The sequence below is a fragment of the Phyllobates terribilis genome, unplaced genomic scaffold (genome assembly GCF_046119375.1).
Source record: "Phyllobates terribilis strain yellow unplaced genomic scaffold, ASM4611937v1 Scaffold_4__5_contigs__length_816908805, whole genome shotgun sequence".
NCBI classification, from domain to species: Eukaryota; Metazoa; Chordata; class Amphibia; order Anura; family Dendrobatidae; genus Phyllobates; species Phyllobates terribilis.
In genome coordinates, this window is record NW_027362764.1 from 363,715,111 (window position 1) to 363,731,490 (window position 16,380).

The 16,380-nt window shown below is 41.4% G+C and overlaps 1 protein-coding gene across 1 annotated transcript in view; it reads left to right on the top strand.

The window, feature by feature from the left end:
- Nucleotides 1–16,380, top strand: part of BAG1 (BAG cochaperone 1) — a 46,319-nt gene that overhangs the window by 20,233 nt on the left and 9,706 nt on the right. The window contains exons 4-5 of the mRNA XM_073678464.1: nucleotides 532–645; nucleotides 865–972. Of these exons, the coding sequence (XP_073534565.1) occupies nucleotides 532–645; nucleotides 865–972 (222 nt within the window). The remainder of the gene's footprint in view (nucleotides 1–531; nucleotides 646–864; nucleotides 973–16,380) is intronic.

The following is a 16,380-nucleotide window of genomic DNA, read 5'->3' on the forward strand; positions in this document are numbered from 1 at the left end:
GCATTGAAGGCTCTTGTCAGGGATGGCAGGCCATTGAAACCAGAGTGACTTGTCAGTGAGACACAGGAGACAAGCGGTGGCAGGCAATAGGGTGGGAGGGCACGTGAGCTTCATGTGCAGTGTCTCACCCCAGAGCACTTGCGGCTCATGTGCATATGATTTTAAACACTGGATTTCTCATAGAGAGCAAAACAGATTTCTGCAATCAAGGTATGGATTTAATCAGCTTAACTGCCTGTAACATGCATGCCAAGAGTTTGAGATCTAAAATCCTCATGACAGATTTCCTTTAATCACTAAGTCACAAAATCATGGGTGTAAACAACTGGGTAACACTTGTAATCATCCAATTGTCTGCTTGCAGGAGCAAACATTATGTGTGGGGCCTTGTTGAATGTTTGGGATGTTAAATGTCATTTATTGTGTATTTTATGTTGGTATTTCTCACACTCTGAACCACACCCAGAGCTACATTCATGTTGTCATATGTATGGTCTTTTCTTCCCTTATTATTCTACTTATGGTCAAAAGAACTATCCAGAAGAAGAATTTGAATTAAAGAAGCTAAAGGATTTGGAAAAATCTGTTGAACAAATCGCAATCAAACTAGAAGATGTTAGCAAAGAGCTATCTGGCCTCCAGAAGGTTATTGTCAACCTATATGTTAACACTTCTAGCTATACTAGAACCATGTAATTGGTGCGGATCATAAGTCATGTGTTTTATCAGCAGAATTAGTATTAGTTTGTTAAATTGGGAGATATTAAGTAACTGTAAAATAGGCTGTTTTTTTTTGTTTGTTTTTTTCATTACATTTTTAAAATTCTAGATAAGCCTCCCAAAATATTTTAATCTGTTCTATAGGGTTTTCTTAGTAAAAGTCTTCAAGTAGAAGCACTTGGCAAACTCGACAAAAGGATAAAGACAACTGTGGAGCAGTTCATGAAAGTCCTGGAACAGATGGATTCAATGGTAAGACATTGTTTGGGCTAAAGGGGATATCCAAGACTTTGTAAAAAAATAAATAAATAAAAAAAAAAACACAAAAAAATTGTGGTTAAGCCTTAACAGTCAGGTAGTTCCTACTTGCTGGCCTGTTGTGCTCGACGCCTTTCTTCACCGGCACGGAGCGGTCACAGTTTACTCCTGTCGGCGATTCAGCTACTGCCTGTCAAAAGTGCAGCTCTTCTTTTTCCGGGCTGCTCTGTCGACTGATCATGGCTGCCGACGTCATACTGATTGACAGCTTGCTCCTCCAGTTAGCCAACTGGGAGCCAGCTGTCAATCAGCATGACGTCAGCAGTCCTGCCTGTCAACAGAGCAGATCGGAATAGACACTGCTTCTGTTTTAACGTGACATCAGAAGCTGCTGACTCACTGTCAGAAGCGGACTGCGACCGCTCTGTGCAGGCGAAGACCAGCGCCGAGAACAACAGGCAGGTAGGTAGGAACTACCTGCCTGTTAACCCATAGGCACAGTTTTTTTATTTTTTACAAAGTCCCTAATACCCCTTTAACAACTAATTAATAGTTTGAAGCTGCCGCAGTCTGTCCCCTTCATGTTTTACTAGCAACAATGACTAGCATTACAAGCACTACAGCTTTGTCACATGTTATAGTCATCCAGTCTTCTAAATGTGATAGTCCTATCCCAATAATAGACCATCATAATTAATCTATAGGGATTTTGACAATCAGCACCTCCACTCAGTTGATTGGATGGGCTACAACTGATAGATATCTTCGGCAAATCCGTTAATAGCAGAATATCAGTTTTTTTTCCCCATATCATACTCTCACAAGTTGTCATCATCTTAAATGGATTTTTCTTGAATAAATTATTTTTTTTACTACATCAGTCTGTGCTGGGTTAAACCCTTCACCCTCAAGCCTGTTTTCACCTTCATGACCAGGTCAAATTCTGGAACGCTTCAACAAATCCCACTGATTCCGAGTTTTTTCATGACATATTGTACTTCATGATGCTGGTAAAATTTCTTCAATATCATTGTGTTTATTTGTGAAAAAAAAAACATTTGGCAAATATTTTGAAAATGTAGCAATTTTCAAATTTTTACTTTTTATTCCCTTAAATCAAAGAGTTAAGTAAAGCAAAATAGTTAATAAATAACATTTCCACATGTCTACTTCACATCAGCACAATTTTGGAGACATGTTTTTTTTTTATTAGGGAGCTATAAGGGTTAAAAGTTGACCAGCGATTTCTAATTTTTCCAACAAAATTTACAAACCCTTTTTTTAGGGACCACATCACATTTGAAGTGACTTTGAGAGGTCTTTATGAAAATACCCAAAAGTGACACCATTCTAAAAACTACACCCTCAAAGTGTTCATAAACGCATTCAAGAAGTATATTAACCCTTGAGGTGCTTCACAGTAAATAATGGAATGTGGAAGGAAAACATGAACATTTTATCTTTTTTTTTCACAGAAATTTTACAGTTTTTTTTTATTTTCGCAGGGGTAACAGGAGAAAATGGGCCACAAAATTTGTTGTGCAATTTCTGAGTATGCCGATACCCCATTTGTGGGGGAAAACTACTGTTTGAGCGCTCGGAAGGGAAGGAGGGCCATTTGACTTCTTGAATGCAAAATTTGCAGGGATCATTAGCGGACGTTATGTTGCATTTGGAGACCCCCTTATGTGCCTAAAAAGTGGAAATCCAAAAGTGATCCCATTTTGGAAACTAAGACCTTTCAAGCAGCTTATCTAGATGTTCAAAAAATTCCCAAAAACATGTTACGTTCGGGCACATCAAAACACATAAGTGAGAGTGTGCCCATACAACTCCAAGAGGTATATAAAAGACTGGAGAAACCAGGGAGTTTTTATGCAAATATATAACAAAATCTTTATTGATATATATATATAGACAGAACCAGCAGAAGTATAAAACCGATATGCAAGAGCAAGTGCCGGAAAAAAAAACCCTATAAACAAACGGACCAGAGGTAATGGGTAACTTATCTAGATGTGTGGTGAACACCTTAAACCCCCAGGTGCTTCACGGAAGTGTATAACGTAGAGCCGTGAAAATAAAAAAAAAAATTTTTCCCACATAAATGTTCTTTTAGCACTAAATTTTTTATTTTCACAAGGGTAACAGGAGAAATTAAACTCCAATATTTGTTGTACAATTTCTCCTAAGTATGCAGATGCCCCATATGTGGGGCAAAAATGACTGTTTGGGTGCAAAAGGAAGGAGTGACCTTTTGGAACGCAGATTTTGATGGAATGGTCTGCGTTTGTCATGTCACGTTTGGAGAGCCTCAGTTGTGCCTAAATAGTGGAAATCCCCCACAAGTGACCCCACTTTGGAAACTAGACCTTTCAAAGCATTTATCTAGACATGTGGTGAGCACATTGAACCCACAGGTGCTTCACAGAATTTTACAATGTTGATCTGTGAAAATGGAAAAAAAAAAAAATCCCGCAAAAATGTTTTTAGCCTCATTTTTTTTCATTTTCATAAGGCTAGCAGGAGAAAATGGACCCCAAAATATGTTGTGCAATTTCTCCTGAGTACACAGATACCGCATATGTGGTCAAAAACTACTTTTGAGGCACAGTGCAAAGCTCAAAAGGGAATAAGCGCCATATTGGAGTTCAGATTTTGCTGGACTTGTTTTCCAGAAATAAGCAGCAGTGGATGTTGCTGAGTGAAAATTACAAACTACCATTGTAGTGACCAGCACAGAAGAGAGGGGAGTATTTGGATTTTGGAGTGCAGAATAAGCTGAAATTCTTTTGGGGGGCGAGGAGACATTTTGCTTTTCCCAGAGCCTTTGTACTACATAACATGGAAGCCCTCTATATTTCCGTTAACAGATGATGACGAACCTCAGTGGTGACTTGCTTTTTTTTGTGGATTGAGTTGAAGCTTTTATTGGGAACATTTTACTTAACTTTTTGGATCACATTTATCCTGCGTTCTATGCTAAGCACTAACATTGGGATTTCCATCTAAATCGCAGAATGACGAGAGTTACTCTGGACTCCATCTGGCCCCTGTTCAGCGTTGTCCTCCTTTTCATAAGTGCACAAAACTGTGGCGGACCGTGCTTTTATGCACACTTTAGAAAACCGGACACCCCCGGATCATAGGCCAGACAGAATCCGCAGTGCCTCCATCTGCCTCATTATAGGGAATCTTCCGCTGGGGATTTTGTCCGATTATGTATTTCAGAGATTTTCACAGACACCCTGGTGTATGCTGTCAGCATAGAGCGCAGGATAAATATGAGCTGAGCTTTACTGCGATCTTTGTGAGGCAGAATGAAGAAATCAACAGCAGGTGAAGAATTGGTCTTATTTATTTTTTATGCTGTTCCTCGTGCAGTATAAGTGATTAGACTACTTTGTTCTTCTGTTCAGTGCGATACCAGATTTCTATATTTTTTTCTGTTTGGCTGCTGTCACACACTAAAAGTCGCTTTTTATTGCAAAACTAGCATCGCCTTATTTTGATAGCTAGAAGTTTTCCATATTTCGGGCGACAGTCATGTGAGGGCTTGTTTTTTGCGGTACGAGTTGACGTTTTTATTACCATTTTCGGTCACATTGCATGTTTTGATCGCTTTCTATTCCGATTTTTGGGTGGCAGACTGAACAAAAAACAGCAATTGAGGAATTCTTTATGTTGTTCCACGTGTGGTAAAATTGATAAGGCAGCTTTATTTTCGTGTCGGTATGATTATCGCAATACCTCATTTGTATAGTTTTTTTTTAATGTTTTGGCACTTTTACACAATAAAAACTATTTTATCGAAAAAATAATTTTATTTTTGCATTGCTTTATTCTGAGAGCTATAACTTTATTTTTCCGCTCATGGACCTGTATGGTGACTTGTTTTTTGCGGGACAAGATGACGGTGGAGAGTCACTTTCGCCCTCTGCCGGTCTGTAGCTTTGTTGTCCCCAATGTCAGCTGCTTGACCTTGTTGTAATGGACAGCTGTCTTCGAAATTTTAAGGATGGAGGCAACATGACGCTCACTATATTCCTCTGGTAGTAAAGCCAGAATTGAGCCCTTCTTTTCCTCACACAAGACTTTTCTTTCCAACTACTTAGGCATGGTTAAAAGTTTACTTTTTCATCCAAATTACTTTTGGGCTATTCCTAGCACTTGTTTTGCCATCCAGCTTGACCTATTGCAAGAGGATTGTGAAGACCACAGCAGTGTTTTTTATACTTTCCCTCGTTAGATAAGACTAGATGGTGGCCCGATTCTAACGCATCTGGTATTCTAGAATATGTATGCGGCCGACCGGGCGCGACTAATCAGCGAAGCAATGTTTAAATGGGTTGTGCACTACTTTAAATTAATCCCCCAATGTATCCCCCCGGGGCCCCTAATGAATTTTGTAATTACGTCATGTTGTCAATACTGCTTGTGACAACATCTCTGACCACTCACAGCCAGCATGTAATTCCCCCGGCTGCAGCCGGCTCTTGCTTCCGCTTACATCACGACTTTTTGCGGCTGCAGCCAGGGGTCTCCTGTTCCGCGTACCACGGTGAATGACGGGCTGTGGGCGGGGTTATCCCCCATCGTGTCACACCCAGCATCCACCGCGCGCTCTGTCAATGAATGCGCGTGCGGTGGATGCCGGGTGTGACGGGATGGGGGATAACCCCGCCCACAGCCCGTCATTCACCTTGGAACGCGAAACAGGAGACCCCTTGGCTGCAGCCGCAAATAGTCGTGACATAAGCGGAAGCAAGAGCCAGCCGGGGGTCACATGCTGCCTGTGTGCGGTGACCCGAGTATAAGCCGAGACCCCTAATTTTACAACAAAAAATTGGGAAAATTTATTGACTTGAGTATAAGCCTAGGGTGGGAAATGCAGCAGCTACTGTTAAATTTCCATATCCTGGTATGTATGGCTCCCTCATCCCCTAATTGTGGTTTGTAAGGCTCCGTCATTCCGCTAATCCTGGTTTGTATGGCCCCCTTGCTATCTCCCGATGGTGGCGTACTTATTTTAAATCCGGCGCCAATTGGCCAGAGAGTGGTGTTTAAATTTGGCGCCAATATCGCTGATTGGTCGCGGCCGGCGGCTGCGACCAGTCGGTGTACCGTGTTAGTGAGGACCGTGGAGCGGCGCTGCCTGTGTGGGTACTTCCGCTGCGAGCAGCCGGGAGATGATCGGCTAGGGCCGGTCATCTCCCGGCTGCATTGCCGCTGACCTCCATGCGGCTACCGTCGGGAGATCAGCGGCTAGGGCCACTGATCTCCCGTCGGCAAGTGTGAAGGGAGAACCAGGGAGCGGCGCCGCCTAGGCCGCCGGTCGGGGTACTTCTGCTGCGAGCAGCAGGGAGATGACCGGCTAGCGCCGGTCATCTCCCGGATGCATCGCCGCTGACCACCGTGCGGCAGATGACCCGCTAACGGCCGCCATCTTGTTCTGAAATCCCACGTCGCTGATTGGTCGCGGCCGGACCAATCAGCGACGCGGGATTTCCTGGACGGACAGACAGACGGGATAAGCCGATTATATAGTAGATTTGGTTCAGGTGATCACCTAATCAAAAGCACATTAAGTAGAATGAGGTGTACTTTGGTTGGAATTCAACTAACACTGGAATGGAATGGCTGTCAGACATGTAGAGATGGTGATTTTTAGAAAACTGTGCAATGGTCTCTTAATTTTTGCCAGAGCTGTATATATATGTGTGTGTATTTTTTAAAATTTTTTTTTTACTTAGTCCCTCTATGGGACTTTCTCTTTCAGCAGCCTGATCGTTTATAAAGCATAGCAATGCACGAGCATTGCTATGCTTTATAAACTGTCAGTCCTGCACTAACGCACAAACTTGATTCACCATGCTCTAAGCATGGTGTAACAAGCTTTCTAGCTCTGGTGATCGGGTCACCATGGCAATGATCGGGCCCCAGCAATGACGTCCGAGGCACTGATCGGAGGGCGAAGGGGGCTTTTTCCCTCTGCATACCTCTTAAATGCTGCGATCAATATCGATCACAGCATTTAGAGAGTTAAACTGCCGGGAGTGGTGTTAGCACTGCTCCTGGCAGTAAATGCTGGGCGTCAGCTGTCATACCATCTGAACACCTGGCGGCGATCGCGTGTATATCGTGTATGTACAGCGATGTCACAGGGTGTGATTGGATGATGTCACTGAGGAGTACATTGATGTCACAGTGTGTGATTGGATGATGTCACTGAGGAGTACAGTGATGTCACAGTGTGTGATTGGATGATGTCACTGAGGAGTACAGTGATGATATCTACGTCATTGGTCGGGAAGTACTTCCCACCATGACATATATACTGCAAAAGTCAAAAAGGGGTTAAAATGATTCTGCTTTGGCATAACCACTGAGCTTAGCGATTGGCTGCAGTGGTGATGTGCACTTAAGCAACAATACACATAAATTAATGAAATAATATATATTTAGTCTTTTACTTCCAGTTGTTCCAGCCTCAAGTCATGTTTCCCGCTCGTTCTCTGTTCCATTGGCTGCAGACATCACAGCTCGCATACCCCACATGACAACTGCTTAAGACTGCAGCTTTTGTATCATCATGGACAACCCCTTTAATCCATACAAAAATGTTACTGCCTCCTTAGAATTCATGAAGTAACAGTAAAATAGTATAACAGATAATGTGGCTTCTGCTGCACAAGAACCACCCCAGTGGGTGTCCTACTTAGGCATTTGCATGTTGCAAACACTGGGATTGTGGAAACATGCCCAAAATGGATTTCTAAAACAATTAGTGTGCAAGTGCGTAGAGAAGGGGAATCCTCTGTTTTAGCTTGTGAGTAATTGCTGGCGGTGAAGTAGAGGGACTACTAAGATGGATATGCTTTGACCAGAATAAATTCCACATTGCCACTGACGGAAAGAAGGCCTTAATCAGCAGATAGGGACCCTGTAAATGGGAAAGAGAGATGCAGGTGACCAGGGTTCACTGCCCTAGTTTAAGAGTGAAACAAAAACCTAATACAAAAAAAGTTGCCATTTGGGTTTGTGCATATGTACGTATTTTCAGGCATATGCTACAGCTTAAACTGCCTGAAAAAAACTGTCAGGAAACTCTCAAAAAGATGAACACACACAGTGGTACGGAAAGTATTCAGACCCCTTTAAATTTTTCACTCTTTGTTTCATTGCAGCCATTTGGTAAATTCTAAAAAGTTCATTTTTTTCTCATTAAAGTACACTCTGCACCCCATCTTAACTGAAAAAAAAAAAAAAAACAAATGTAGAAATTTTTGCAAACTTATTAAAAAAGAAAGACTGAATATCACATGGTGATAAGTATTCAGACCCTTTGCTCAGTATTGAGTAGAAGCCCTCTTTTGAGCTAGTACAGCCATGAGTCTTCTTGGGAATGATGCAACAAGTTTTTCACACCTGCATTTTTGGATCCTCTGCCATTCTTCCTTGCAGAACCTCTCCTGTTCCATCAAGTTGAATGGTGAACGTTGGTGGACAGCCATTTTCAGGTCTCCCCAGAGATGCTCAATTGGGTTTAGGTCAGGGCTCTGGCTGGGCCAGTCAAGAATGGTCACAGAGTTGTTCTGAAGCCACTCCTTTGTTATTTTAGCTGTGTGCTTAGGGTCATTGTCCTGTTGGAAGGTGAACCTTCCGCCAAGTCTGAGGCCCAGATCACTCTGGAAGAGGTTTTCATCTAGGATATCTCTGTACTTGGCTGCATTCATGTTTCCTTCAATTGCAACCAGTCGTCCTGTCCCTGCAGCTGAAAAACACTCCCATAGCATGATGCTACCACCACCATGTTTCACTGTTGGGATTGTATTGGGCAGATGATGTTCAGTGCCTGGTTTTCTCCACACATACCGCTTAGAATCATCACCAAAAAGTTCTATCTTCATCTCATCAGACCAGAGAATCTTATTTCTCATAGTCTGGGAGTCCTTCATGTGTTTTTGAGCAAACTCTATGCAGGCTTTCATATGTCTTGCACTGAGGAGAGGCTTCCGTTGGGCCACTCTGCAATAAAGGCCCGACTGATGGAGGGCTGCAGTGATAGTTGACTTTGTGGAACTTTCTCCCATCTCCCTACTGCATCTCTGGAGCTCAGCCACAGTGATCTTGGGGTTCTTCTTTACCTCTCTCACCAATGCTCTTCTCCCACAAATGCTCAGTTTGGTTGGACGGCCAGGTCTAGGAAGATTTCTGATAGTCCCAAACTTCTTCCATTTAAGGATTATGGAGGTCACTGTGCTCTTAGGAATCTTGAGCAATGCAGAAATTCTTTTGTAACCTTGGCCAGATCTGTGCCTTGCCACAATTCTGTCTCTGAGCTCCTTGGGCAGTTCCTTTGAGCTCATGGTTCTCATTTGGTCTGACATGCACTGTGATCTGTGAAGTCTTATATAAACAGGTGTGTGCCTTTCCAAATCAAGTTCTATCAGTTTAATTAAACACAACTGGACTCCAATGAAGGAGTAGAACCATCTCAAGGAGGATCATAAGGAAATAGACAGCATGTGATTTAAATAGGAGTGTCTGAGCAAAGGGTCTGAATACTTATGACCATGTGATATTTCAGTTTTTCTTTTTTAATAAATTTGCAAAAATGTCTGCATTTCTCATTTTTCCAGTCAAGATGGGGTGCTGAGTGTACTTTAATGAGAAAAAAATGAACTTTTTAGAATTTACCAAATGGTTGCAATGAAACAAAGAGTGAAAAATTTAAAGGGGTCTAAATACTTTCCGTACCCACTGTACATTTCTATTTAAAACAACTTATTATGCACATGTTCAGGCTATTTATCGCCAAGCAGTTAAAAGAAGTGACATGTCCATTCTTCTGGTGTTTTCTGTTCTGAAGACAGTGTAATTTACAAAACGAGTCAATGAGAAAGCTGAAACGATGCCGAGATATGTTTTGGATTGTTTACCAATGTTTTGTCTTTGAAAAAATCTGCTAAGGGTTTTTTCATTGTTCAATAAAGTGAAAAACTAACCGAATAACGACAGTTAAAAAGACCTCACAAAAACTATGGCAAAACAGTTAAAAAATACTGCCTGCTGCCAAAAAAGTAACACGCATGATACTTCAGGAAAAAAAATTGCCTTAGTTATCTGAAGCATCTTCTGTTTAAAAAACTCAGCAGTTCGCCTGAGTATAACCCCTTTCTGACTTTGGACGTATCCATGTGTCCACATACTTAGCGACAATTGGACGTATGGATACAGGCGATTTTGCTCGATCGCCCCGGGTGTCAGCTGATTCTGACAGCTGACACCCGGCTTTCAGTGCTAGGAGTGGTGCCAACACCGCTCCCAGCACTTAAACCCCCTAAATACTGCGATCGCAGCATTTAGCGAGCAGGCAGAGTGACAAAACCCCGCTCTGCTGTTGGGTCAGAGACACCGAGACGTCATTGGCGGGTCCCGATCGTTGCTATGGTGCCCCAATGTTATCATGACAACATCCGGGTCACCAGTCACTAGCAAGGTAGTTAGATAATGTGCAGTGCATGATCTAACTAACGTGTCTGCAGCACTGACAGGTTTATAACTGCGATCAGACTGCAGAAAGTGAAAGTCCCATAGTGGGACAAAGTAAAAAAGTGAAAAAACCGTTGTAAAAAAAAAAAAAAAAATCACAAAATAAGAAATATATTGTACCCATAAAAAAAGTACACATTTTGGTATTGCCGCATCCGGAACGACCCGACCTATAAAACTGCCTCACTAGTTAACCCCTTTAGTGAACACCATAAATAAAAAATGAGGCAAATAACTATACTTTATCATCATACCACCAATCAAACATATAAATGTAAATAAAAATGGTATCGCTGAAAACTTCAACTTATTCCGCAAAAAACAAGCCATAATACATCTCCGTCAGCAGAAAAATAAAAAATTTTAGCTCTCAGAATAAAGCAATGCAAAAATAATTATTTTTGTCTACAAAATAGTTTTTATTGCGTAAAAGCGCCAAAACATAAAAAAAACTATATAAATTTGGTATCTCTGTAATTGTACTGATCCAAAGAATAAAGTTGCCTTACCAATCTTAGCATATGCAGGACGGCATAAAAAAAAAAAAAAAACACAATTCCTAAATTGTTGGTTTTTGTTCATTCTGCCTCCCAAAAATCGGAATAGAAAGTGATCAAAAAATGTCATGTGACCGAAAATGGTACCATTAAAAACGACAACTCGTCTCACAAAAAACAAGCCCTCACATGACTGTCGGCAGAAATATGGAAAAATTATAGCTCTCACAATATGGTGATGCAAACACTAGTTTTTGCAAAAAAAAAAGCATCTTTTAGTGTGTGACAGCTGCCAAACATGAAAACTTGATAAATCTGGTATCGCTGTAATTGCACTAACCCGAACAATAAAGTCGTCTAATCACTTATACCGCACGAGGAACGGCTTAAAAAATAAATAAAACCAATTCTTCACCTGCTGTTTATTTGTTAATCTGCCTCCCAAAGATTGCAGTAAGGCTCGGCTCACATCTATTCTGCGCTCTACGCTGAGCTCTTACACTGGGGTTTCTGTGTAAATCTCTGAAATACGTGATTCCGACTAAACGCCCGGCGGAAGATTACCTACAATGAGGCAGATGGAGGCACTGCGGACGTTGTCTGCCCTGTGATCCGGTGGTGTCCATATTTTTAGGTGTGCATATAAGTAACATAGTTTTTTATGGTTGAAGGAAGACTAAGTCCATCTAATTCAACCCATAGCCCTAACATGTTGATCCAGAGGAAGGCAAAAAAAAAACATGTGGCAAACACAAAGCTCCACATTGGGGAAAAAAAATCCTTCCTGACTCCATATGGCAATCAGAATAGTTTCCTGGATCAAGCCCTATCAAGGAATCTACTGTATATAACCTGTAGTATTATACTTTTCAAGAAAGGCATCCAGGCCCTTCTTAAATTTTAGTAGTGAATCACTCATTACTACATCATGCTGCAGAGAGTTCCATAGTCTCACTGCTCTTACAGTAAAGAATCCGCGTCTGTGATTATGATTAAACCTTCTTTCCTCCTGACGTAGAAGATGCCCCCTTGTCCCCGTCTCAGGCCTCAGAGTAAAAAGATCAGTAGAAAGGTCTTTGTACTGTTCCCTCATATACTTGTACATAGTAATAAGATCACCCCTAAGCCTTTGTTTTTCCAAAGTAAATAACCCCAAGTGTAATAACCTGTCTTGGTATTGCAGACCCCCCAGTCCTCTAATAACCTTGGTCGCTCTTCTCTGCACCCGCTCTAGTTCAGCTATGTCTTTCTTATACACCGGAGACCAGAACTGTACACAGTATTCTAAGTGTGGTCGCACTAGTGACTTGTATAGAGGTAAAATTATGTTCTCCTCATGAGCATCTATGCCTCTTTTAATGCATCCCATTATTTTATTTGCCTTTGTAGCAGCTGCCTGACACTGGCCACCAAACGTGAGCTTGTTGTCCACCAATACACCCAGGTCTTTTTCAGTGACAGTTTTGCTCAGTGTTTTACAATTAAGCATATAATTATACATTTTATTTCCTCTGCCCAAGTGCATTACCTTACATTTATCCCCATTAAAGCTCATTTGCCATTTATCAGCCCAAGCTTCTAGTTTAAATAGATCCTCCTGTAATATAAAATTGTCCTCCTCTGTATTGATTACCCTGCAGAGTTTAGTGTCATCTGCAAATATTGAAATACTACTCTGTATGCCCCCTACAAGGTTATTAATAAATATGTTAAAAAGAAGCGGGCCAATACTGACCCCTGTGGTACCCCACTGTTAACTGAGACCCAGTCTGAGTGTGTTCCATTAATAACCGCCCTTTGTTTCCTATCATTGAGCCAGTTCTTAACCCACATACATATATTTTCCCCTATCCCCTTTGTTCTCATTTTATGTATCAACCTTTTGTGTGGAACCGTATCAAAAGCTTTTGAAAAGTCCATATACACAACATCCACTGCATTTCCTTGGTCCAGTCCAGAACTTGCCTCCTCATAAAAGCTGATCAGATTAGTTTGACAGGAATGGTCCCTCGTAAACCCATGTTGATATTGGGTCATGAGGTTATTCTTCTTCAGATACTCTATCATAGCATCTCTTAGGAAACCCTCCAGGATTTTACCCTCAGTAGAGGTTAAGCTTACTGGCCTATAATTTCCAAGTTCGGTTTTTGTCCCCCTTTTGAATATTGGCACCACATTTGCTATACGCCAGTCCTGTGGTACAGACCCTGTTATTATGGAATCTTTAAAGATTAAAAATAATGGTCTATCTATGACGTTACTTAATTCCTGCAGTACTCGCAGGGGTATCCCATCCGGGCCCGGGGATTTGTCAACTTTAGTGATTTTCCGACGCCGCCGTACTTCCTGCTAGGTTAAGCAAGTGACATTTAATGGAGAATTTTTGTCATCACTAATCATGTTTTCTGTCATGCGATTTTCTTGTGTAAATGCTGTTAAAAAAAATCATTTAGCATATTGGCTTTTCCTCATCCTCATCCACTATTTCACCCAGACTATTTTTAAGGGGGCCAACACTATCATTTTTTAGTTTTTTACTATTCATGTAGTTAAAGAATATTTTGGGATTATTTTTACTTTCTCTGGCAATGAGTCTCTCTGTCTCAATCTTTGCTGCCTTGATTTGGTTTTTACAGAATTTATATAATTTTCTGTATTTATTTAATGCCTCATCACTACTTGTGCCGTCGGCCACAGTTTTGTGCACTTCTGAAAAAAAGCACAACACTGAACAAAGGCCGGGCGGTGTCCAGAGTAACTCTGCTGCCTCATTATAGTGAATGGATCCCTTGGGGGTTTCATCTGAATTACATCACTTGGAGATTTAAATGGAAACCCCAATATCAATGCTCAACGTAGAGCACAGGATAAATGGGAATATTTTACATAACACATTGGATCACAATAAAAGCTTCAAGAAATTATCAGAGAAATCCACTTCTTTCTTCTTGGCTGTTTTCTATTTCTTAACATTCTCAATTCATGGGGAAAATCTGTTCAGTGAAGATAGATTTTCCCATAAGGCTAAGTGCCCACAATGCAGAAATGCTGCGGAGCGTTTTTGCATCTCCCTGGCAGAAAAAACGTATGCGGATTTTACATGCATTTTTTCTGCCAGATAGAAGCGTTTGTGAAACTTTTTGAACAAGCGATTTCACATGCAGGTTGTCAAGCGCTTTTCCAAGCGATTTTACCATCACTTGGAAAAGTGCTTGACAGCTTGGTCACACTATATAAATCCATGCAACCGGCATGGATTTATGTTGTGTGACCAAGTTACGATGCTGTAAGTGCAGCATCAATAGAATAAAAAAATTTAAAAAAAAAAGAATAAAAATGTTGAAAAATAAAAATATTATACTCGCACTCCGATGGCCCACGGTCTCCTTCTTCGGTGCGTCCGGTGTCTTCGGCGGCTCGCGGTGCTCTAAAAAGGACCTTCCATGACTTCATTTAGTCATGTGACAGGTCACACGACCGCCGACTGTAGCGGTCGCATGACCTGTCACATGAATAAATGACATCATGGAAGGTCATTTGACTCCACCATGAGCAGCCGAAGAACCACCAGTGCCGCCGGGAGCAGACAGGGGGCCATCAGAAGGTAAGTATATGTTTTTGGTTTTTTTTAATTCTTTTTTAACTACAGGTACTATGGTACCCGGGTCTGGAGGAGAGTTTCATCTTCTCCAGATCCGGGTACCATCCGCGCATTGAATCGCATAACATCCGCATTCATACTTGTATGCATGCGGATGTTATGCGGTTCCATGCAAGTCAATGATGGCGATTTTGCAAAATTAATGGTAGTGCTGCAGATTTTTCCGCAATGATATTCCGCAGCGGAAATTTCCGCAGCATGTGCATAGCACATGCGGATTATCATTGGGAGACATGGCAGACAACTTAACATGCGGTTTTTAATAAGTTTTTGCGGCAAAACTGCAGCCGCGGAAACTCATTAAATCCGCATCATGGGCATGCTGCTTTACTGAGAAAGGAGATGAGAGCTGCTACTGATAAGATTCTGTGTAGACAGGAGCTGGAGGAGGAGGGGGGAGAACTGCTTCTAACTCCACCATCCTCCCCTCCCTATAGAATCAGTAGAAGCTTTCATCTCCTATCTCAGTAACGGGAAAATCTGTCTTCGCTAAACAGATTTTTACCTTAGAATTATGTAAATTGCCTCTTCAGAGAAAAAGAAGACTTGAACTCTATAGTGCCACCTAGTGGAAGCTGCAATCCTACAAGTCACAACCAACCCTTTAATGAGTCTTGCAATATGACTTAGGATATGACCTTAGAATTAAGAATTTTGAAAATAAATGATTAATCCAGGAGGAGAAAGAAGCAGATTTCTTTGATAAGATCTATTGCAAAGTTATTTATTTGATTTCCAAAATAAAATAGATCAATCATTTAATCAATAGATCTTGGAATAAAAATATGTTCCACAATTGGATGTGTAAAAAAAAAAAAGTTCTATGCGGAGATAACCTTATGAATGTGCCGCTGCCATGTACTGTGTACTGGCTGTAATACTTTGTAGAGCCTCATTTTTGTGGCAATCACAGCTGGAAGTAGCTTTGGTTAAGTCTTTATGAGCTTTACACATCTTGCCATTGGGATTTATGTCCATTCCTCAATGCAAAACTGCTCCAGCTCCTTCGAGTTAGATGGTTTCCTCTGGTGATCAGCAATGTTTAAGTCTGATCACCTAGGCTATGTGCCCACGATGCAGAAATGCTCCGGATTTTTCCTGAGCGTTTCTGCATCTCCCTGGCAGAAAAAACGCATGCGGATTGTACATGCGGATTGTACATGCAGATTGTACATGCGTTTTTCCTGCCAGGGACATGCGGATGTGAAGCGTTCTTCACATGCATTTCTGCATGCGGGTTGACCAGCGCTTTCCAGGCGATTTTAGCATCACTTGGAAAGTGCTTATCAACTTGGTCACACTATATAAATCCATGCAACCAGCATGGATTTATATACTGTGACCTTAAAGAATGGTAAAAAATAAATCTATACTTACCTTCTGATGGCCCCTGCAGTGTTGCTTCGCTCCGTCCTTGAAATTCCGCAGCATAAACGCTTGAAAAACGCATAGTGGGCACACAGCCTTATTCTCAATTGGATTAAGGTCTGGGCTTTGACTAGGACACTCCAAAACATTTACATGTTTCCCCTTAAACCACTCAAGTGTTGCTTTAGCAGTACTATTTTGGTCATTGTTTTTTTGGAAGGTGAACCTTCGTCTCAGTCTCAAATCGCTGATACACGGAAACAAGTTTTGCTCAAGAATATTCCTGTTTTTCACATCATCTATCTTCCCCTTGACTCGGAC